At 44.6% G+C, this 25,984-nt stretch overlaps 1 protein-coding gene across 1 annotated transcript in view; it reads right to left on the bottom strand.

Moving 5' to 3' along the window:
- The window catches only part of LOC124594968 (sodium-dependent serotonin transporter), a 487,047-nt gene that overhangs the window by 142,373 nt on the left and 318,690 nt on the right, over positions 1-25,984 (bottom strand). Inside the window, exons 6-7 of the mRNA XM_047133493.1 lie at positions 12,458-12,592; positions 2,225-2,328 (exon numbers count right to left, since the gene is read on the bottom strand). Coding sequence (XP_046989449.1) covers positions 2,225-2,328; positions 12,458-12,592 — 239 coding nt within the window. The remainder of the gene's footprint in view (positions 1-2,224; positions 2,329-12,457; positions 12,593-25,984) is intronic.

Here is a 25,984-nt window from a genome sequence, read left to right as displayed (position 1 = left end):
TCAGGGATGGTTCCTTTGTTTTAAATATATTTCACGTGGTCACAAACGCATCTGTGCAACATGGAAAATTAAATAGCTCAAATTGAAACCCATTTTCTTGTTTTCTTGTAAATATTTAATGGGAAAGAAAGGCACCTGAAAATAACAGAACGTGGGTGAAACGTTTCGTGGTGATCACTTACTGAAATGTTGGAGAGGAAAATGCGTTTATTTTCCTTTTTGTTTGCAGTTTTCTTGTCAGTAATTTCGGACTTCGATGCACTTGTTGCATAATTTTTTTTATATTGCCAAGAGTAGACAATCCAGTAACCATGCTTTGAAGTGAGGAAACGTGAACGTTGCGATTTTATGGGAGGAAATTTTTATATAACCTTATGACATACTTCTTGTATGTCGAGGCAATTTGCGTCTTATGCACTGTCGCAGTAAAATATTACATCAGTACAAAGAATTCTGTGCCTTGACTGCTTCACAATTGATAGCTATCCCATGGAATATACGCCACAAACAGCTCGTGCACGATATTCAAACAAGTAAAACTTTTACCTTCGATTGGGAGAAAACAGTTGTTCGTCACTAATTCGTTTTTATAATAATATTTGTGAAGAGAAAATAAATAGGTCAAATACCAATGTTACATAAGTTTCTGTCTCCTTGAAACATCAAAAGTGTGAAGGCATTCGATATGACTGCGGCTGATATCTGTTGCCCCAACGTCTGAATAATTTATCTGCATTTGGACCTAAATGGCGTCAACTTGTTACAGACTTCGCAGTGAGAAAGAGTGGCTCACGACTGGAGTGATTTGTGTTCCTGGTCTGGACATAATGGTTTCATGAAGATTTTGAACACGATATCAGTCAGGCAAGGGTTAGGAACAGTAACTATCCGAATGATATTTTAATTGAGAAAGGAATTTTACAATTAAATTTAGTCTGACCCGATAGACGTTCATGACATGAGGCTGTGAGATTCGCTATTACGTACAAACGCGGCAGCCGGCTTGCTCAGTGCACAGAAACTGTCTAAAGACGTCGTTGTCTCAGTATCATTGAATTGAAAATATAATTACGGAAGTCCTGCCGGGAAGCCGTACTTTTCTGATAAGAGGTACTACTGGGGAAAGAGGGTGACCGATGCGTGTACTCATACTAGACTCAAAAGCCAATCTTTTGCTGTCCTCGGTACCTGAAAAGCATAAATGTTTAAATATATAGTTGGAAGTTGCTTGGAATTTGTGAACTCTAGGAAGTGGCGTTTAGTCCTGTTGGGTGCGAAGGCAAGTTGCAGGCTGTCAGGCGCTGAGATGCTGTGTGATAGAGTTACTGGCTGTTCAGGCACAGTGATCAAAAAAGTTATTCTATCAACTTGTAAAACTTTACAATAACTGTCGACTGCGTTTGGCATGCAGATATGGAATTCAGATTTTTTGGCCCACTACTTGTAGGCGAATTTTCTGGCTTAGCAAGTGCTCACGTGATTGGTTGGCTTAGATCTCGTAACAGATTGTGGAGCTATTATCTAGCCTGAGATGGTGTTTGACGTAAAGGACGGACTTTTTAGGAGTTTGCCTATTTTTCATAAAAACGAGGAATATTTTGATCTGGGTTTTATGTTCAATGTACGATCTTTAAGTGTGGCCCTGCTTTCCCTTAGCGACGATTTCCGTGAACGTTTCAAGGAACCAGTTGGAGACGGTTGGAACGGAGTGAATTTTTCAGTCCTGTAGTAGCACCTTTGACACTCTCCAGCGCAGTTACATTATTGCGGGACATTTATCGCTGATATTCGAATTATAACTTTTACGGAGGTAAAAGCATTGCTGGCGACCGTCATTAAGACTGGTTAGCAAGTGTAGCAGTGCCGAGAATTAATCCACATACACCTACAAATGTTTCTTTGCTGATCAGTGACGCAGTCAGTCGCATAGTTTGCTCCACACTGCGCTCATCACCAGGAACTCGTGGATAGCCGCTGCTGACGTGAGTGAGTATTCCCGCGACGCAAAAGCATTAGGAAGGCAGAGTATAACGTAGCAAAATCTTTGGCCTGTATGATTCGCTTCAGGGAACTCACACATCAGACGATAAAAGAAAAATACAATGTGATTAAATTAAGTTCACCCCAGGGCTGGTGGATGCCGAAGAGGGACACTTCACAGGCTCGTTGAAGATGACTGGTGTTACACTAAGGTCTCTGACTGTGTTTTAGCATGTGCACTCACCGGTAGCAGTTGTTGTTGAACTTGTTGTAGCTGGAGAGGGCGAGCAGAGTGCCGAAGCCGGGACCCAGGGAGAAGAAGATCTGCGACGCCGCGTCTATCCACACCTGGAACAGGAGCACCAGGCCGGCTCGCTGATAACAGCGGCTACTGGCTATAGGTGTACATACTACCAGTTTCACACCTTCAGTTAACCCGCAAATAATAACTTTGCAGTAGAAATCTTTGGAGAAGATATAACAAGTATGAGGGGTAGTCGTTAAGCTTTAATAATGACCCCGAATAATTTTTTTTTTTTTTTTTTGGAGGTACATATCTGCAGTCTTGTGGCACATAAAAATTGCATAACTTTATTGTTTCGTGGTGATAATTAAAGCCTTATGACTATCTCTAGTATGTTAATTAGATCCTTGGCATGAACCTTGTTGTGTCCTGTACGTTCTCTGTACGAATTTTTCGGCACCTCGTAGATGAAGCTTATCCGTTTTTAAATTTACAAATGAAAACTATAAGGAATGATGAAAGAAGTAGCACCACGGAAATTGACGTAACAGTAAAGCGAATGCCATAATTTCGCTTACAAACGCTTCTGTTCATCCAATGATCCACAAAATATATTCACACGATACAGAACTCGAATTATTACCCGTATCCTCTATCACAACTTGATAAGCGTATGCCGTGTGACATTGATCACATGAATGTAAATGATGTAGGCAAGAGGCAATAAAGTTTACAATAAATGCTTTTGATATTCTAAAATTACAATAATGACACTGCTAACACGCAGTCACAGGTAGGAGTAATTCTGAAGTATGGAACTGAATTAGTTTTTATTCCACTACGTTGAGAGAGTCCAGTATTAGTCTCTGAATATACTGGCTTCGGTGGTTTAGTACCTGTTCAAGGAATCCTTTCAACAATGTGGTTACTGCTCCAGTACACTATGTGATCAAAAGTATCCGAACACCTGGCTGAAAATTACTTACAAATTCGTGGCACCCTCCCTCGGTAATGCTGGAATTCAATACGGTATTGGCCCACCCTTAGCCTTGATGACTGTTTGCACTCTCGCAGGCATACCTTCAATCAGGTACGGGAAGGTTTCTTGGGGCATGGTAGCATATTCTTCATGGAGTGCTGCACTGAGAAGAGGTATCGATGTCGGTCGGCGAGGCCTGGGACGAAGTCGGCGTTCCAAAACATCCGAAAGGTGTTTGTAGCATTCAGGTCAGGACTCTGTGCAGGCCAGTCCATTAAAGGGATGTTGTTGCCGTGTAACCACTCCGCCACAGGCTGTGCATTATGAACAGGTGCTCGATCGTACTGAAAGATGCCATCGCCGTCCCCGAATTCCTCTACAACAGAGGGAAGCAAGAAGGTGCTTAAAACATCAATGTAGGTCTGTGCTGTGATAATGCCAAGCAAAACAACAAGGGCTACAAGCCCCCTCCATAAAAAACACGACCACACCGTAACACCACCGTCTTCGAATTTTACTGTTGGCACTACAAACGCTGGCAGATGACGTTCACCGGGATTCCGCCATTTCCAGACCGTGCCATCGGATCGCCACATTGTGTCGTCACTCCATGCAACGTTTTTTCCACTGTTGTATCGTCCAATGTTTACGCTCCTTACACAAAGCGAGGCGTCGTTTGTCATTTACCGGCGTGATGTGTGGCTTTTGAGCAGCCGCTCGACCATGAAATCCAAGTTTTCTCGCCTCCCGTCTCACAGTCTTAGTATTTGCAGTGGATTCTGATGCAATCTGGAATTCCTGTGTGATTTTATGGATAGATGTCTGCCTATTACACATTACGATCCTCATCAACCCTCGGCGGTCTCTGTCAGTCAACAGACGAGGTCGGCCTGGACACTTTTGCGCTGTACGTGGCCCTTCACGTTTCCACTTCAGTATGATATCGGAAACAGTCGGCCTATGGATGTTTAGGAGTGTGGCAATCTCGCGTACAGACATACGACACAAGTGACACCCAATCACCTGACCACGTTCGAAGCCGTGAGTTCCGCAGAGCGCCCCATTCTGCTCTCTCACGATGTCTAATGACTACTGAGGTCGCTGATGTGGAGTACGTGGCAGCACAATGCACCTAATATGAAAAACGTGTGTTTTTGGCGGTGTCCGGATACGTCTGATCACATAGTGTTGTGCTTGACGCCATAAATTCAAAAATTCTATCCCTATAATGCATTCGTATCCGGTTTCTAGAGAACTGTATGTAAAAGTAATAGTCTCAGTAAGTTTACATATTCTATACCACGCCAACATGATTCTATTATTTGAAGATATTAAGAGATTCAAGACAATTAGTGAGTTACCAGAACAATTGATACAACATGAAAGAGATCATTTTGACTTTCAAGAATGACAGCATCAGTTTCAAATGTTGGACAATTTGTTATTCAAGATTCTTCTAACAATCAACAGTACCTGTTTGAAGCTCATTTCTCCAGTTTATTAATTACAAGACAGTTATGAAAATTGGGAGAGAAAAAATTGTTGTCATAACTCCGTGTTATGACTAAAATGATCATTTTTCCTAATGGTCATGTAAGAAAAAGACATATATGGATATGTACAGTCCAGTGAAAAGCCTGAATAACCATCTTTGGCAGCGAGAACGTGCAGAAAGAGAGTCAGTAAGGTTCTGGAAGGTATCGAATGGGATGTGGAGCCATACCGACTCCAGTGCCGTTGAAAGCTGCGCTAGGTCTGTCGGTTGAGGATCCATGGCACGAACAGCTCGATCGAGGTGCTCCCACAGATTCTCGATGTGGTATAGATCTGGTGAGTTCGGTGGCCAGAGGAGTACGGTAAACTCATAGTGGTGCTTTTCGAGCCACGCACGTACAAATGAATCTGTGGGACACGTGCCATAGTCCAGCTGGTAGATGCCAAGGAAGAACCAAACTGCATGTAGGATTGGACATAGTCCCCATGGGTGATCTCCCACAGAATTCCACGAAAATGCTTCCTAAATCATAATGCTTGGTCCTCCGGCCTGAACCCTTACGACGACTGCTGCAGGGCCATACGCTTCAACGGCCATCTTTTCGATAGAGCATAAAATGAGATTCGTCTGAAAAGGCCACTCAGTGGACGTAGACGTCCAGTTGCGGTACCGGCATGAAAATTCCAGCCTTCTTAGCCGATGACGAGCAGTGAGCATGGGTGCATGAACTAGGAACCTGCTGCAGAGGCCCATACACAGCAATGTTCGCTGAATGGTCGTTCAGGAGACACTGTTGGTAGCCCATCGGTTTATCTGGATTTTCAGTTGCTCAACAGTTGTTCATCTATTAGCCCGTACACATCTTTGCATCCATCATTCAACCCTCCATCTATGATCCGTGATTGAAAAAGGATGCCGCGTCGACGGTTTTGAATGGCGCCGTTTTGCCATGTACGGCAAACCAAAGGGCACGCGAACAGTTTACAAACTTAGCCGTTTCACGGATGATTCCACCCATGGCTCCAAAGCTAATGATCATGTCCTTTCGGACATCAGATAAATTGCTCCATTGCCGCGTTACAACAACGACTGCGCTGTTTCCCGCGTTCCCACCACACGCTTTATATAGCCTCCACTGTAAGTGCTGCAACCTGCTGTCTGTGAGTGGTTACTGAACGTTGACGTCCAATATAGGAGGTGGTCACATTAACGTGACTAGATCGTGCATATTGGAGGGAGTCCTACAGCCTCCATAATAACCTGTTTCATATGTCTTCTTCAACGGTCAAATTTCTGTTGATCATACTCCTTTCTATCCCTAGAATTCATTTAAGTCGCGGTCTCCCCTTGCGTCTTCTGTTTCTCAGTCAGTATTCAATACGTTTTGAGGTATTCTTTCTTGTTCCATTTTCATTAAATTCCTAACCAAAAAAGTCATCTGCTTTCTATTTCATCCACTATGGTACCTTTCTTGTGCGTTCATTCCCGTGCATCCTCACCATTCTATTTCCCAAACTGGAGATTATTGGCACTTGTCTTACGAAGTCTTCGAATAAACAAGAAGCAAACCAACCGAGCCTAACTACACACTTACTGATTACAGATGATTGACAAGTTGTTCATAACGGTCCCACAACAGCAACAAAAGTTAAAGCTTTCTGGGTGCTTTTGTTTTATCAGCGTTAGGTTGTGGTACAAGGCATATTTTCCTACCTCAATTTTCGTCTCTCATTGCTGTAGATATCATCAAAGTCCACCTTGCTGAGATTCTGTAAGAGTGAAACTACTATGTGAATCTTTATAAATTCTGATGATGTCTTTAGCATTGGGATAAGAAACGTTAGACACATAAATATGCCTTTGACCACAGCTTAAAGCCTGTAATATAAAAAATAAAGAAAAACAAGAACGCAAATACCGGCCGTGGAAACCTGCTGTCGATGCTTTGTGGACTCGCATACAATTCGCCTGTAGGGGATACTCGAAGAACACTTCCAGGTGTTCTTTGATTCCACTCCACGACGTCGAGGTATCACTTCATACCAAATTAGCATTCAGAGACTGTATACAGTTGCCCAGCCCTAATAATTTTGTAAACGTACAGTAGAATGGCTGACATTCACTCAGTTAAGAGGGCGTGGAACGGTTACACAGCAATGCATCGTGGACAGAGAGTGAGAACGGACACAGATATGCTCAGTCCCGATAGTTATAGTGTATAATCAGCAGCACCATTTTCTTACTCAAAGCGATCGTGGGTGCTGTCAGTTGTGTTAGCTGCTGCTTCGCATAAAATCGTGGGTGGTAGGTTTTCAGTAACACACTCAGGTGACAAACATATTGCATAGCAATATGCACGTATCTAGATAGTGGTAGTATGGCGTACACAAGATATAAAAGAACTGTGCATTACGGAGCTGTCATTTGTAGTCCGGTGATTCATGTGAAAAGGTTACTAATGGGATTGTGGCCGCAAGAAGGGAATTAACAGATTTTGAACTCGGAATGGTAGGTTGGAACTGGACGCATGGGACATTTCATTTCGGAAATCGTTAGGGAATTCGATAATCAGAGATCCAGATCGTCAGGAGTGTGCTGAGAATACCAAATTTCAGGCATTACGTTTCACCACAGACGACTCGGTGGCAGAAGGCCTTCGCTTAATGACCAAGAGCAGCGGCGTTTGCATATATTTGTAAGTGCTAACTGAAAAGCAACTATGCATGGGGTAATCGCAGGAGTCAATGTGGGACGTATGACGAACGTATCCGTTAGGACATGGCGGCGAAATTTGTCCTTAATGGGCTGTGACAGCAGACGACCAACGCAAGTGGCTTTGCTAACAGCACGACACCGCCTGCAGCGCCTCTCCCGTGCTCGTGATCATATCGGTTGGACCCTAGACAACTGGTAAATCGTGGCTTGGTCAGATGAGTCCCAATTTTGGGTTGATAAGTGCTGATGGTAGGGTTCGCGTGTGGCGCACACCCATGAAGCCATGGACCCAAATTGTTAACAAGACACTGTGCCAGCTGCTGGTGGCTCCATAATGGTGTGGGTTGTGTTTACACGGAATGGTCCTCTGGCCCAGCTGAACCGATCATTGACGGAAATGGTTGTTTTCGGCTACTTGGAAACAATGCACCATGTCACCAGGCCACAATTGTATGCGATTGGTTTGAAGAACTTTCTGGACAATTTGAGCGAATGGCTTGGGCACCCAGGTCGCCCTACTTAAATCCCGTCGAATATTAATGGGACTTAATAGAGAGGCCAGTTCGTGCACAAAATCTCGCAGCGACAATACTTTAGCAATTATGGACGGCTATAGAGACAGTATGGCACAATATTGCTGCAGAGGACTTCGAACGACTTGTTGAGTCCACGCCACGTCAAGAGCTGCACTACGCAGGGAAAAACGAGGTCAAACACGATATTTCAAGGTATCCCATGACTTTTGTCACCTAGAGTACTTACTTTCGAATGTTATATGTTGTATTTGAGGCCACTACATCGTAAAATTTACGAAATAAATATTTCTATTTGAGTCATAATTCTTGAATTTCGTACGATCTGTGTGAAATGGACTGAAGAAAGGCCTCTGGTGGGTTGTTAGTTTGAGTGTGATTATTGGCTAACAAATGCAATTGTCTTTGTACTCACGCAAAGGCCAGTCTTGATCGGCATACCTGGCTGATGAATAATGCACTGCACTTTCTGCCTGAGCTACAAGTAAATGATGTTTAAAGGGTGATCAGTGCGGCCAAACTATGACTGTCGCATCAGTGAGTAGCAGCCAGAGATCCAGGAATCAAGTGAACTTATGCATCTTGCAGGTAAGTACAGTCCGGCCTCGGCCTTCAAATATTTCTTCCGCACTTACTTGTAGAGCGGTTGGATTCATGAGCATTATTACAAGTAGGAACAGATTGCACGTAAGGATAAATATTGTCCAAAAATGACAACTGATCCAAGTACCAAAAACATTATTTCAGAAGTGCTACGAAAACTGTGTGATGGTGAAATTCAAGCAAATTTATTATTTTGTTAATTGTTGAGAATAATGGACATTTTCAGATGCAGAAATAGTTCTGAGGTAACGTCACAAAACCAATTATTCATCATTTTCAAAGTTATAAAAGATCTATACCTATGGTAAGTTGTCCAATGCGAACCACGTGAAATCCTTAAATAATCTGCTATGCACTCGATATTACAGAATTCCTTGCTTTGTTTTTAATTCAGCCACAGCACTAATGCTTCTTTCAAGGGTAAAACAAAAGGCAAGCACGAAAATTCTTCTGCTCTCATGTGGGCACTGGTTCTTCAATACAGAATGAACTACAGTTCCCGATGATATGGTAAGCTTCGAAGTGTCTATATAATTTCTTGAGTCAATATCAGAAATGAAAAAGATTTGCCCTGTTGTATTTAAACCTTGCATGGTCGAAGAGGCGTATCAGTAGCAATGACAGTTTCTGACTGTATTGTATTCAAAATCAGTGACGGAAATTGATGTTAATCTCGTCTGTTGCCGTCTCATTCGCTGCTTTGTTGTCCCTCGACTTTTGAGCGGGTGGAACTTCCGAGTAACTCCTTCATATTTGCTGATGAATGAGAAAGCTTGGACATCAGATTCACAAAACAAGTAAATATGAGCGCAAAACATTCAAAGATCAGCCGGCAGCATTTAAATTTAGTACGTATTAATTAGCGGAATATGATATCATGATTTTTAGCGAAAACAACATTTTTTTTCATTTTTAGCACTGATCGAATGAAAATACGTTAAGACTTTATACTAACCTGCGAAATGAAAAAGAACTAAGTACATCCAGTCTATTTTTTATTTTCTCTCAGATTTTTTATTTTCTCTACGATGTTTCGTGTTTTCTTGCACCAAACTTTGGTTTATTATGAATAGGGGTACCTCCATGTGATAAGTAATTAAAAATAAAAAGATGTTATTTTCATTAAACAATTATGATTCGGTACTCGTTAATTAACATTTCTATCTGTTGTTGATATGGAATTTAAATAACAGTAACAAATACGCTCTGTTACCATGATTTCAATCAGCAACTTTACGATTCGAAGACACACTATGCACCCAGCAACGCAGAATTATATTGATAAGCCAGGAATGTTCTGGGGTTAAAAGCGCTCGGAGATCTTATAATCTTTAAAGCTGATTTTTAATTTAATGTTCAAATGGCTCTGAGCACTATGGGACTCAACTGCTGAGGTCATTAGTCCCCTAGAACTTAGAACTAATTAAACCTAACTAACCTAAGGACACCACAAACATCCATGCCCGAGGCAGGATTCGAACCTGCGACCGTAGCGGTCTCGCGGTTTCAGACTGCAGCGCCTTTAACCGCACGGCCACTTCGGGCGGCCGCTTATTTTTAATGATTTTTTTTTGTTTTTTTTTTTAGAATTGGTTCATACTGTTTTAGGAAATTGATGTTCATGCATCCTCGTTGAACCAGTAAGCTTCTTCAGTTTTATAATTACCGTAATACGAAATTTCGCATCCGGCTTGTTTACTTGCATTACTCTACTGTCTGGTGCCGGCCGCGGTGGTGTAGCGGTTCTAGGCGCGCAGCCCGGAACCGCGCGGCTGCTACGGCCGCAGGTTCGAATCCTGCCTCGGGCATGGATGTGTGTGATGTCCTTAGGTTAGTTAGGTTTAAGTAGTTCTAGGTTCTAGGGGACTGATGACCACAGATGTTAAGTCCCATAGTGCTCAGAGCCATTTGAACCATTTTGAACTGTCTGGCACGAATGTGATGCCAGGCGTCTGTGCCTTCTTGGTGTTTCAGTTTTTGTTGTTTCAAACATAACTACTGGCCATTAAAATTGCTACACCACGAAGATGACGTGCAACAGACGCGACATTTAACCGACAGGAAGAAGATGCTGTGATATGCAAATGATTAGCTTTTCACTGAATTCAGACGAGGTTGTCGCCGGTGGCGACACCTACAACGTGCTGACATGAGGAAAGATTCCAACCGATTTCTCATACACAAACAGCAGTTGACCGGCGTTGCCTGGTGAAACGTTGTTGTGATGCCTCGTGTAGGAGAGATGCGTACCATCACGTTTTCGACTTTGATAAAGCTCGGATTGTAGCCTATCAAGGTTGCGGTTTATCGTATCGCGACATTGCTGCTCTCGTTGGTCGAGATCCAATGACTGTTAGCAGAATATGGAATCGGTGGGTTCAGGAGGGTAATACGGAACGCCGTGCTGGATCCCAACGGCCTCGTATCACTAGCAGTCGAGATGACAGGCATCTTATCCGCATGACTTTAACGGATCGTGCAGCCACGTCTCGATCCCTGAGTCAACAGATGGGGACGTTTGCAAGACAACAACCATCTGCACGAACAGTTCGACGACGTTTGCAGCAGCATGGACTATCAGCTCGGAGACCATGGCTGCGGTTGACCCTTGACGCTGCATCACAGACAGGAGCGCCTGCGATGGTGTACTCAACGACGAACCTGGGTGCACGAATGGCAAAACGTCATTTTTTCGGATGAATCCAGTTTCTGTTTACAGCATCATGATGGTCGCATCCGTGTTTGGTGAAATAGTGGTGAACGCACATTGGAAGCGTGTATTCGTCATCGCCATACTGGCGTATGACCCGGCGTGATGGTACGGGGTGCCATTGGTTGCACGTCTCGGTCACCACTTTGAACAGTGGACGTTACGTTTCAGATGTGTTACGACACGTGGCTCCACCCTTCATTCGATCCCTGCGAAACCCTACATTTCAGCAGGATAATGCACGACCGCATGTTGCAGGTCCTGTACTAACCTTTCTGGATGCAGAAAATGTTCGACTGCTGCCCTGGCCAGCACATTCTGCAGATCTCTCACCAATTGAAAACGTCTGGTCATTGGTTTCCGAGCAACTGGCTCGTCACAATACGCCAGTCACTACTCTTGATGAACTGTGATATCGTGTTGAAGCTGAATGGGCAGCTGTACTTGTAGACACCATCCAAGCTCTGTTTCACTCAATGCCCAGGCGTACCACCGCCGTTATTACTGCCAGAGGTGGTTGTTCTGGGTATTGATTTCTCAGGATCTATGCACCCAAACTGCGTGAAAATGTAATCACATGTCAATTCTTGTATAATATATTTGTCCTAAGAATACCCGTTTATCATGTGCATTGCTTCTTGGTGCAGCAATTTTAATGGCCAATAGTGTAAATATAGTTTCAGTTAATCCCACTTGTCACGCATTTCACTTAATTTTTATTCATTATAAATGAAAACGTACGCAATACTGGTGTTATATTCTACAATATTTATTATTTATTTCACAAACCGGTTTTCGGGTGTTAGGGTGTTACGGCATCATCAGGAACAGGTATCTTTGTTCCAGATGATGGCGCAATAACCGAAAATCGGATTGTGAAATAAGTAATAAATATTGTAGAATATTGTTCTGTATGTTTTTGTTCATACAAAAAATTTATTGTATCAAGAACTGAAGGAACAGTCAGTTAATGCTAGTTGATATTTCCCTGTGTTTATGCAAAATCCAAACATTTACAAGAGAGGGTGTGATGTAATGTTTTGCGCCACACATCAGTCGATACAGAACTATTCCTCAGAGATGTTCCAGTGAAGAGCTACGAAGCAAGGACTACTATATCTTGGTCAACGGGACGGTATTCGCAGCGGCAGGCAGAGCGCAGTGCAGCAGCAGCAGCAGCAGCAGCTGCGGCGCTGACCTTGGCGTTGCTGAGCTTGTGCCACTCCGGCGTGAGGTAGTAGCGGATGCCCTCGGCGGCCCCCGGCAGCGTGACGCCGCGGCACAGCAGGATCACCAGCACGCCGTACGGCGCCAGCGCCGTCACCCACACCGCCTGCACAACACGACAAACGCCAGCCCTCCCAGCACACAGCGCTCACAAACATCACACCACACACTACAAAGCGAGAATACATAAACTTAACATTCATTAATCGCGACACGTTTCGGAGACTATCACCATCTTCAGTGGGCAGTTTTCATTGTGACTTCCTAAAAAGCAAAATTCACACTTGAAGCTGAAGATAACGTTTTGAAACACGTTTTTACTAGTTAATATAAACGTCAGTACTGGTTACGTAGCTTTTGGTTGTATAAAGAGGCTACAATTCGGTAGAGGAACCACCTTAACATATTTCCTTGTATGCAGGGTGATTCAGCTGCCCCTACCGATAGGTTTTATGCAACCTGAAACACTTTCAAAAACCACACGCGAGATTTTCATGCTCCCTCAGTATGTGCAAACTACTAGTTCTACATTAAAAATGAACTGATCTTCGTCCATCTCTGTAGCGCAGTGGTAGCGCTACCGCCTATCACGCAAGGGGGCCCGGGTTCGATTCCCAGCAGGGGACAGGGTGTTGTGTGTCTTTCACCATCATTGACACGCAAGCCGCCAAAGTGGCGTCAACAAAAAAAGCCTTGCAATACGGCGGCCCAACTCCGAAGGGGATACCCCAGGCAATAAATGCCATACGATCATTTCATTTTTTTTTTTTCAACTGATCTTTTTGTGGGAAATTTAATGCAGTTAAATTTTTCACTGTGATACGTATTCGCTGGAAGCAACAGTTTTCAAGTTATTTAAGAATAACGCGTTTGAAGGTCACTTTTGAACGTTTTTCTTGAATAATTAGAGAACTAGGAAATCTCCCGAAAATATATCTTTTCTTTCTTTTGCTTGTGCCGTTTTTCCCTCAGATACGCAGGGGCGGCATGGTTAATCGGATGTGGCAGTGTTTGTTGAAGGGGTGGCTGGATGCCCTTCCTGCCGCCACCCCATACTCCCCCCCCCCCCCCTGGGAGGGAATTAGTTACCCCAACTGTCTGCGACTAGTGAAATAAATGGAATAGTGCGAAGGTGTTCAGATGTCTGCGAGCCGTGTAACTGAGGCGGGACCTGGGGATCAGTCCGATATTCACCTAGGGGGATGTGGAAAACCGCCTAAAAACCACATAGAGGCTGGCCGGCACACCGGCCCTCGTCGTTAATCCGCCGGGCGGATTCGATCTGGGGCCGGCGTGCCTGCCTGGCTGACCTGGCCCTCTCCCGAAAATATATGCCAGCACAAAATATTACTACAGTACATTTTTCTATATAAAGATCCTGTTCATTTTTTCGGTGAGACTAATAGTTTACACATAGCGAGCGGAAGAATATGAAAATCTCGCACGTGGTATTTGAGGGTGTTTCGGGTTGCATAAAACTCGTGAGTAAGAACAGCTGAATCACCCTGAATAGAGGGAGTGCGCAACAGATACTTTGCCCAGTGAAAAATGTACCTCAAACATGTAGATTCCCCAAAAAATCCGTATAACAGACAAACAATGAAGCTTAAAAATCAAAATAACGACAGTATTTCCAGATACAATACGTCATTTTACCTAATCGTCATGGGTCATAGTAAGCCATTTATTATATAAGTGGATCACATCTGAAGACTTGAGAGTTATGTACCACACTTTCGCTGTGAATCAGTAGTGTGCAAGTGGATAAGGGAAAAGCTGATTGCTGCTGCTCAGTAAAACTGTGTTCACGTTCCAGGTAACATGTAGAAAGTAGCCCAGAGTTTGTTGGGATGACTGAACATTTTCTGAGTCATTGCTGGAGCATTCATTGCTCTCAGAAACCCAGACAGATGATGATAAGCCGCACGTAGTAGCCACGAGGTTTGAGGTGCCATGTCATGGATCGCGCGGCCCCTCCCGCCGGTGGTTCGAGTCCTCCCTCGGGCACGGGTGTGGTTCAAATGGCTCTGAGCACTATGGGACTCAACTGCTGAGGTCATTAGTCCCCTAGAACTTAGAACTAGTTAAACCTAACTAACCTACGGACATCACACACATCCATGCCCGAGGCAGGATTCGAACCTGCGACCGTAGCGGTCTCGCGGTTCCAGACTGCAGCGCCAGAACCGCGCGGCCACTTCGGCCGGCGGGCATGGGTGTGTGTTGTTCTTATTGTAAGTTAGTTTAACTAGTGTGTAAGTCTAGGGACCGATGACCTCAGCAGTTTGGTCCCTTAGGAATTCACACACATGAACATTTAGATGATGATAAACGATAAAGTCCACGAAGCAACACCTACATCCTCTTAGAGTCACGCTCCTATATCTAAGCAGTCAGCAGTTTATTGTGTAACTATACCTGTAACTCAAGGTAAGCAAGAAGTCTCGCATAATAAACCCTGCTATTGACAGGAAAATCGTTGCAATATCCAAGGGTACATTGTTTGGTGTCCTCTTATTTCGCACCGTTGACTAGATGAATGATAGACATTATAGGAAGTTAACGCATAGGCAAGGGGAGCTTCCTAGTTACAGGAGGAGCAACACTCCTCCAAACAACTCATAATGTCATCTCTTAATGATGCCACATATGTAAGGATAGCCGGCCGCGGTGGTCTCGCGGTTCTTGGCGCGCCGTCCGGAACCGTGCGACTGCTACGGCTGCAGGTTCGAATCCTGCCTCGGGCATGGATGTGTGTGATGTCCTTAGGTTAGTTAGGTTTAAGTAGTTCTAAGTTCTAGGGGACTGATAACCACAGCAGTTGAGTCCCATAGTCCTCAGAGCCATTTTTTTTTGTAAGGATAAACTCTCTACTTTGTATTCTGCCAATGAATTATTACTACGGTTGATTAGCTACCTGATTTAATGTTGTTGTTGTTGTTGTTGTTGTTGTGGTCTTCAGTCCTGAGACTGGTTTGATGCAGCTCTAACTGATCTAATAACGATGATATTATCAAACAGCGTGCCATGATGGACAGAATTTTGCGCGTGTTTCTAATCATGGTCTTAAAGTGTCTGCGAAATAAATCTATGATGAACGGGAGATTAATTACGTCGAATTAGCTGTCCCACTTGATACCATTCCCCTGTCGGCAGTTAAAGAAATTCTTATGTGAAGATCTCTGTCCTCTGACCGTGCCAGCATAGGATGGCGACCTCACGGCGGGCTATACTGTCAGCGCGAGTGACGTAAAAGGGACAGTGACAAGGCCACAAAACAACGACAACAAACAGCAAATTAATGGAATAATTATGCACTGAACTTTTAGAAGCACACTATGGGCGATAAACACGGCTATCCTTCCCCATCAGCATCACTGTGTGCGCTCGCCTATTTACGGCAGACGAGGTGGGTATGTGCATACTGTCGTGGCGAGACCAAAATTCTACCGATGTCATTTTACACAAGACTAATTGCAAAGTAATGGAAGCCAAGCCTCCTTAAGCTCTGGCGTCTCTCCTTCGCCAATTTAAACGCAGTGGTTAGATTCTTTACCATTTCATGCCATATTGTGCTTTTCTTTAATTTGATGTTCAGCTGACACGAAAATTAATTCGTCCCAACCATCCAATGGTCGTGCACCACACGTTACTATTATTTTATTTGTAATTTCGCGTTTAGCAAGAATCCGTAATCGGATATATTATTTGTCAACAAATGAAGTACTCTTCCTTTGTGAGGTACCGAACTACACGTTCAGTGAGGTCTCTCCACATATCGATGGCACGTCGCGGAAAAGCCTCAAGTTTACAGCCTGTTCAAGTAAAATTCGGTGACAACATTTGGGGATTTTTGGAGAGTTTCTACGTTAGTAATTACACCACAATTAGTGAATGGTATTTCGCTCTCTATACAATTTCAAGATTTGTATTCGACAAATGGTCACAGTATTGAAACTTCCTGGCAGATTAAAACTGTGTGCCCGACCGAGACTCGAACTCGGGACCTTTGCCTTTCGCGGGCAAGTGCTCTACCAACTGAGCTACCGAAGCACGACTCACGCCCGGTACTCACAGCTTTACTTCTGCCAGTACCTCGTCTCCTACCTTCCAAACTTAACAGAAGCTCTCCTTTCTTTCAGGAGTGATAGTTCTGCAAGGTTCGCAGGAGAGCTTCTGTTAAGTTTGGAAGGTAGGAGACGAGGTACTGGCAGAAGTAAAGCTGTGAGTACCGGGCGTGAGTCGTGCTTCGGTAGCTCAGTTGGTAGAGCACTTGCCCGCGAAAGGCGAAGGTCCCGAGTTCGAGTCTCGGTCGGGCTCACAGTTTTAATCTGCCAGGAAGTTTCATATCAGCGCACACTCCGCTGCAGAGTGAAAATCTCATTCGGGTCACAGTATTGCTGCTCAACCTGCAAGTCCCCATTATTTTGGAAAGCATTTTATTTTCGTAATTTTGCATTTTTATTGGGACGCTGCAGCTAGCAGAATTAATTCACTGTGTTATGCAGCTGTTCAAAAACTATTTCCCACGAAGGCGTTTTTGACGGTTGGACCATAACGTGCGTTAGTGAGTCTTCGGAGTGAGGAGATATTCGCGTGCCATAGAAAGATACCTGTTTGGAGATCTGTGTGTAGGGCAACAACATAAATTCAGGTTAGAAACTGAGATTTTTCTTTATCAGGCATTAATTGTTAAGACTCACTTCGCCCTAGTAAATTCTTGAGGAAACCTGCAGGTCATTAAATCTTTTACACTACAGTAACACTATGCTGTAAATCATGCAAATTAGTAAACAAATGAAAATTATTCTGCTATCAATAGCCCATGAATAGGTACGAACTTATACAAGTGTTCGTAAGATTTCTGCTGTGTACCGATCTCGCCAGTCGGTGGCAGGATGTCATCCACATCTGGTCTCTGTACTAGTCATTCTAACTATGTTCTCGAATTTAGTCACTTTTGTGATAAATTGTTTCAACTAGTTCATTGAAAACTGTTTTACGGTGCTTGTTAATAAATAAATGGTTCAAACGGCTCTAGCACTATGGGACTTAACACCAGAGGTCATCAAGTCCGCTAGACTTAGAACTACTTAAACCTAACTAACCTAAGGATACCACACACATCCATGCCCGAGGCAGGATTCGAACTTGCAACCGTAGCAGCAGCGCGGTTCCGGACTGAAGTGCCTAGAACCGCTCGATCATAGCGGCCGGCTGTTAATAAATACACCGTAATGGCATTCCAGGACTTATTTCAAATAGATTAGCTACCCGATCTCCAGGTCACCTGCTTGTATCTCTGAAAGAATCCATCCTTCTTCCAGAATGCTTTAAGGAATAACATCAATGAGACATCTACGGAGAACATGTAGGAGGTATTCATGCTCACGGATTCATTCAGGTAATCCAGGAAAGGGTTAACGTATGCATTATCAAGCGGGGAGGTATCACAGGTTGTTCTGTACACCTTGTCTACCGTTTCCTATGAACGAGTGGCTAAACTGAGAAACGTTTATACTGGGTGATTCCTATTAACATTTAAAAACCCTCCACACGATGTAGATGACGCTGAAGTAAATAATTTGATATAAGACACAAGTGGCCGAAAATATCGGGGAATACCCCAAAAGTGGATGACAAGCGTTGAACATGTGACGGCACCAGATGACGTAACTCGCCTCACGTACAGCGGTTGTAATCGTCGACCCTACCCGCGCCATTAGGGGGCAGTGCTGCACATGGCTCCGCTTGCTTCTCTGTTTTCGTTCATGTATCATCCATTGGGACACAGTAGTGCACACAAATAGCAACAAAGCAGATGTCATTTCATACGTTAGGTCTTATCAGATAATTGACCTTCATTTCAGAATGCAGCATGGCTGACCATTGGGTTACCTTCCCTCAATACATTTTTAGCCTTCAGTTTTGACTTACGTGCAGGGGCTCTGTTTCACGCATTCGACAATCATCAGTAACAAACCGTGCGTGAGAAGGTAAAACGCACAGTGGGAAACTTTCTGCGTAAAAACGTCTTCCCGCAAGCGCATTTGAATTAGCAGCAGTATGACATAGATGCATGCCTGCAAGCTATTTCAATGCAAACCGATTCATCGTATTACCACAATCGGGAGCACTACCGTATCACATGGGATAATGCAAGCACGATACCAGAGTAGCGTAGCGGAGCGATAAGTAGTACTTTACTTTGCTTTCGAAGGTAGGATCGACAAGTCCAACTGCTGCACGTACTACGAGGTACGTCACTAGGTAACATCACATGTTCAACATTTGTCATCCACTTTCGGGATATTTCCCGACATTTTTGGCTCCATTTGACTTACATTAAATTACTTGTCTCAGCGTCACCTACATCACTTAGGAAGTTTTTAAACGTTAATGAGAATCACGATGCAAAGGTTTGGGAGCGCATGGATATCTTGCAAACACGCAGCTACAATCAAACTGATACCATTTGTTGTACAGCATTTATGAGAATGCTATTTCGTTTCATGTAAGTTCTTACCCGTGCTGAGAAGTCACAGAGCAACGATTATTTATCGACCACCAATCATCCATTTATTTCGAAAAGCATTACAGTCACTGTCAGTAAAGTATATAACGAAATATAGGTACTTAATTAACCGACGGGAGGCTGCAATGTATACGGTGTAGATTTTATAGGTGTCCCCAAAATAAAAAGGCTTTGACAAGCTGCTTTGCATGCAATCACAATCCGCTGCAAGGTGTGTGCAGTATACGTGATTGTTGCGTGTGAGGAGTCCTGGTGCGCTTCAAGTTTGCAAGTGGCCAAGTGAAGGTCGACGACGGCGAGTACGTCGGGTGTGAAGGGCAGGACGGCAGGAGAGGGGACGGCGGGAGGTGCAGCAGGTATTAAATGCCGGCTGCCGAGAGCGGCAATCCGGGGACGGGCCGGGCTCGTATATTCTAAGTAAACGCCGGGGAGCGGCTATCGAGCGGCCACCTTTTGAAGGCGGCACCGCGCCGCGCGTTATGAGCCGTCGCCAGTGCGCCACCCAGGCTGCAGGCCACGCCGAGCGAGGCGACGCCTGCTGCCGACACGACACGATACGACACGACGCCGGCGACGGGGGCTGCAAACCACGGAGGCCCAGCAAGTGAACTCCTCCAGCCGCAGCATGAGGACGTTACATACGCCCAAACGGAACGAAGGGCTCGACTCAGTCGAATGAAACTTTGTTCACATACGACGTATACAGGGTGACAATTATTGAACTGTGCATTTTCAACTTCTCGCGGTGTAATGAATAGTCCATTAAATTTCGGGCATGCAGCCGTGCAAATAAAATTTCCTCCACTGATATTTCGGCCGCTTATCATCCGACTCTCCTCAGAGTGAGTCACAGGACTGATGACAAGATACCAAGCGCGGCCTTTTATGCTCCACCGCGGCGGTACTGCGCATGCGGGTCACTGATGCTGGTCGGCGGCAGAGAAATACGCTTAACACATGCGCCGCCTGTGGCGAAGGCGTACAGACATTCGATTCGTTTATCGATGTATGATCGGTGGTGGTGACACCATCACGACTTCTCTCCACTTTAATTACTCCAAGAGCCGGATTCCATGCTTTGACCAAATTATTAGCTAATTTAATCTCTATAGCTACCTTGAAGACAGATTCCCAAAAAGAAGAGGTGGATGTTAAAATCTTCATTCCACTGTAATTCGTGGATTGCCCTGTATCAATACAATGTTCGGCCACAGCTGACTTGTCTGGCTGTAATAAGCGTGTGTATCTGTGATGCTCCACACACCTCTCACGAACGGCGCGTGTTGTTTGCCCGACGTATGACTTCTCACAATTTCCGCAAGGAATCTGATACACACCCGCTTTACGAAGCTGTAAATCGTCCTTCACAGAGCCGAGTAAAGCTGCAATCTTCGTGGGGGGCTGGAAGACCACCTTAACACAGTGTTTCTCAGAATAGGGCTATCTTCGAGGAAAGAGCACCCACATAGGGAAAAACCGCACTAGATCTAAAGGAATTACTATCTTCTTGCCCCTTACATACCTGCATTTTAGGTTTTGCATCGAATGCTCTACGAATTTGTTCCGGAGAAAATCCATACGTTTTAGAAATGCTCTTGAGGTATGTGAGCTCTTCTTGCAAATTGTCTTTATCGGATATACAGCGCGCCCGATGCACTAAGGTCTCAGTCTGAGGATGGTCGGGCGATACGCGGCCGAAATATCAGTGGAGGAAATTTTATTTGCGCCGCTGCATGCCCGAAATTTAATGGACTAATTATTGAACTGTATGAAATAAAATCGTCCTAACTTCTGAACGGTTTGTATTACAACTTTCAAACTACCCGATTGGCAGCGGGGTATGATGGAAATTAGTAAGCGCTTGCATGGTTTTGTCAAGCAACGAAGCCCACTTTTATTCGAATGCGTTCGTCAACAAGCAAAATTGGCGCATTTCGGGGACTGACAACCCGCATTTCGCGATCGAGAAGTCTCTTCACCCTAAACGGGTAAGTGTGTGGCGTGCAATGTCCAAATGGTTCAAATGGCTCTGAGCACTATGGGACTTAACATCTGAGGTCATCAGTCCCCTAGAACCTAGAACCATTTAAACCTAACTAACCTAAGGACATCGCACACATCCATGCCCGAGGCAGGATTCGAACCTGCGACCGTAGCAGTCCCGCGGTTCCGGACTGAAGGGCCTAGAACCACTCGGCCACCGCGGCCGGCTTGCAATGTCCAGTCACGGAGTAATCGGTGCGATATTCCTTGAAGGCACGGTGATTACCGAACGGGACGTGGAGCATTTGGAAAATGATTTCATCCCCATTATCCAAAGCGATCCTGATTTCGACAAGATGTGGCTCATGGAAGACGGAGTTCGATCTCATCGAAACAGGAGAGTGATGTCCTGGAGGGAACACTCTGGCTCTGGAGTACCCAGAGGCCACATTCTCCGGATCTGAACACATGCGACTCCATTTTGTGGGGCTATATTAAAGACAAGGTGTACAGCAATAAACCCAAAACTATTGCTCACGAAAGTAAATTTCGCTTAATGTGTCACTGCCAAATACAATTTCTTGGAGCATGCCTGGAAGGAACAGTATAGTATTGAAGGTAACTGAAAGAAACATCCGTTGAGACGAACATTTATTCAAAGACAACAATTACACTGAACTCGCAGCGGTTTGTGATGGACCCCTGAACATTATAAAAGGCGAGACATAGATGTTGACAGAGTCTCCACGTTTGATCGATGTGCTGCCGCTGAAGAGAGTGCTTTGTACTTAACCTTCCTTTGTTAACGTGGCATTATTTTACACAAGTGGCAACGTGGGGTCCAGTGGATTTTCACGATATGTTAATGTTGCTAAGTACTTATTATATTAATAACTAGGTTATTTAATACAAATTAATGTAGAGACAACCATATAAACTGCGAAATTGAATCAATTGACGCTTATTTGTAAAAATAATGCATTTTATTACATTACATAAAAGATAATATCTACAGTTATGTTTACGCAATTTAAGCTGTATATTCAGTGATTCAGTAGTATTCTTCTGATGACTCATTACAGTTACTATTTAGACACTGATCACATACTGTAAGGAAATGTTTGACGCACTTATGTTTTACCCATCGATGACAAATAAATTGAATTTTTAAATCATTATTTCTAGGTCAGGTGATGCACCTACTTTCCGCAACTGGCGCTTCTTCTTGTGCTGGTTTGTCATTAACAGCAGATGTTGATCCACTCATTTTTTCTGCCCTTTGCCGAATTTCTCTTCATAAGCAATCCAGTATTGCCCTCTTCTTTCGCTGCTCTTGACCAAGCCGAAGCCAATTTCTCAAAGAAAATCCTTACTTGCCATTTTAAGCATGAGTTTGAGAATTTACACCAACTTGTTCGTCACTATCTTGTAACGAAAGTGCTAATGTGGAGGTCTAGGAACTTCCCTACCAGTAAATATCTTTCCAACGCTAATAACAATGAGCAGCACAAGAATGGAAAAATGGTGGCCGGAAATAAACAGACGTGACAGAGGACTGCTAGACGGCAGGCAGTGTAGCCAAATTTGTTCTTACAAATTTAGCTGAACTAAATGTGCTGGGGATCTATCGGGCCCAATGTTAACAATTAAAAGTTAAAACTGCATGAGGCACACAAACGAAAATCACACGGCCTGAGTTCTAGTTGGCCGACCGAGTCAAAGCTTTACCTTGTCTGTAAGAGCTATTTACCGAAACTTGTTGCAAAAATGCAGAGCTCCAGCCATACATGCCCATCAACCTGCTGCCATGCTGGTCACGAGGGACGTAAAGCGTTCTTGTGGTGGGGCGTTCCATTCTTCCATTAGTGCGGTTGAGAAATGCTGGATGGTCGTTGGTGCGTATGGAGGCGCTGCAATAAGTCTCCCGAACATATGTGACACGTGCTAGACGGGATTTATGTCGGGGAAATGGTCAGGTCACTCCATTAGCCAAATACTCTCTCGTTCTGAGAGCTCCTCTATCTTCGCAGCTTGATGCAGTCACGCATTGTCATCTCCAAAACTGAAGTCAGTGTCGAATGTACCCTGAAAAGACGCACATGGGATACGAGTACAGTGTTACAATAACATTGATCGGTGAGTGTACCCTGTTCAACGATCTGAAGGTCATTACGATCATGTAACTTTATGCTGCACCACACCGTAACACCTGACTGACCAAATCTATAGTCTGCAGTAATGTTCCTCAGTGCATTACCTGTCCCCAACTGTGACCATAGGATGGAGGATACGTCCAGCATTGTCGGAGATGGCTCTTTTTGTTCAGGTGTTATGGTGTGGAAGCCATATTACATGGGCGTACTGCCATCAAAATCTTTGAACGCGGTGCACTCACAGGTCAACATTATTGTGACACTGTACTCCTTTCTATCAGGTGTACATTGGGCTCTGACTTCATTTTTGTTAATGGCAATCCGCAACTTAATCGGACTGCGCAGGTGGAGGAGATCTCGGAATGAAAAATAATTCACAGAAATTTACAGTTTGTCAGTTTCCACAGTTAAATCTCATCGATCACATGGGGGATGTCTCCCCCCATTAGCTGAGTGGGCAGCGGAGCGGAATGCCACGCCAAGGGGCCCGGGTTCGATTCCCGGTTGGGCAGGAGATTTTCTCCGCTCAGGGACTGGGTGTTATGTTGCCATCATCATCATTTCATTCCCATCTCCGAGGCGCAAGTCTCCCAATGTGGCGTCAAATGCAATAAGTACTTGCCCTCGGCGGCCGAACTTCCCTGAATGGGGAACTCCAGGCCCACAATGCCGTACGCTCATTTTCACATGGGAAATGCATTTAGGAGACGTATTCCAGCACTTCGAAATGCATCGCGACCACCCAGCTGTTATCACCCACACATGTGGAGGAATGGAACCTCCTACCACAAGAACTCCTTTCTAATCTCGTGGCCAGCATGACAGCACGTTGCAGACGTGATTTGCCGTCTGTGGTGGCACACGTCTTCCTAAGAACAATTTCTCGCCTTTTATAACGTTCAGGGCACCATTATGAATCGCAATGACTTGAGTGTAACTAATGTCTGTGAATAAAAGAGTCATTTCTATTCCTCTCATACATTTCTCGCAGTTACTTTCTGCACTAAGTTGCAGCAGTTCTTTCTGCATGTGGTTCAATTTTTGTCGAGCTACATTATTTGGCAGTGGCACTTCATAACATCTACATGTACATTTACATCTACACAATTACCCTCCAGTTCACAATTACGTGCCTTGCAGAGGGTTCATCGAACCACCTTTAAGCTTCTTCTCTGCAGTTACAGTCTCGAGCAGTGTGCGGGCAATACGGAACTTAAATCTTCCTGTGCGAGCTCTTATTTCTCTTATTTTATTATTATGATCATTTCTCCCTATGTAGGAGGGCGCCAACAAGATATTTTCACACTCCGAGGACGACCTTGTTGATTGAAATTTGATGAGAAGGTCGTATCGCAGTGGTGAACGCCTTTGTTTTAATGACTGCCATCGCCATTACCGTATCACACTCGTGGCACATCTTTCGTGATTAATTTTTGCACGCCTTTGTAGTTGTAACATATTGAGCATAACAGATGAAGAAACAGTGACATCCATTAAACACCTACGATTAATCGTACGGAGAAGGTTAAAGTGGCTGGCCGCTGTGGCCGAGCGGTTCTAAGCGCTTCAGTCCGGAACCGCGCTGCTACTACGGTCGCAAGGTCGAAAAGTGCCTCAGGCATGGATGTTTGTGATGTCCTTAGGTTTGTTAGGTTTAAGTAGTTCTAAGTTTAGGGGACTGATGACCTCAGTTGTTAAGTCCCATACTGCTGAGAGACATTTGAACCATTTAGACTTAAAGTGGAATAATCGCATGAAACAAATCATAGCAAAAGCAGATGCCACGCTGTGATTCACTGAGAGAATTGTAAAGAAATGTAATTTATCTGCGAAATAAATGGCGTATAACGCACATTCTCGAGCGAGTCTTGCGAATTGTTCATCGATCTGGGAACCTTATCAGATTGTATTAATAGAAGACGTGGAGAACACCCAACCAAAAGTGACTTATTTCGTCACGGAATCGGTCAGTCGGCGAGACAGCATTACGGAGAAAGTTAAGAAATTCCAGTGGGAGACGCTACAAGGGAGGCGTTGTGAACTGTGGAGAGGTTTCCGAGGGCGTACTTTCCAAGACGAGCCAGAGAACGTATTAGTTCCTCCCACAGACGTCTCGCGAAACGACCAGGGCGACAAAACGAGAGAAATTAGTGTTAGTTTATTCTTCCCAGGCATCATTCGCGATAAATAAGTAAAGTCTTGTGGGCGGCGGGAGCGGTGGAGGGGAGAGAGATAGTGTTATCGGAAGTGCCGTCCGCCACACACCGTAAGGTACTCAGCAGAGCACAGTGTCAGCTGAGGACGAGGGCTGTGTACGATGCGGGACGCGAGTGCTGAGCTGGAGCGCAGGCTACGGAGTACGGGGTGCTGGGGCCGTGCCGTGCCGTGCCGGGCCTAACGAAGCACGCAGGCCCGCGCGGCGCGTCAAGGCGTGTGCGGCGCAGCACTCCACTCCAGCAACAAAGGCGGCGCTGCGCCTGCGGCGGCTACCCGGCGCACGGCGTCTTAAACCCGTCCTCACAGCGGCGTGCACCCCCCACAGAGACAAACATTTCTTCCCTGCGACTCACTCATCTCTAGGAAAGTCCCTCTAAAACGTACCTACAAATGTGACCATTCTAGGTTGGACTACATCGCGACTGTTGTTGGTACCAGGTGAAACTAGGTTACAAATTATTGTAACCGCTCACGATTCATTTTTATTCCCACTATCATCAAGTGGATTTACGTTAACACATGTGACATGTATGTCTTGTGTACATGATGGTCCATTGATAGTGACCGGGCTAAAAATCTCACGAAATAAGCATCAAACGAAGCAACTACA

This window comes from Schistocerca americana, chromosome 1 (genome assembly GCF_021461395.2).
Source record: "Schistocerca americana isolate TAMUIC-IGC-003095 chromosome 1, iqSchAmer2.1, whole genome shotgun sequence".
In the NCBI taxonomy this organism is placed as follows: Eukaryota; Metazoa; Arthropoda; class Insecta; order Orthoptera; family Acrididae; genus Schistocerca; species Schistocerca americana.
This window is presented reverse-complemented; position numbering and strand designations above follow the sequence as displayed.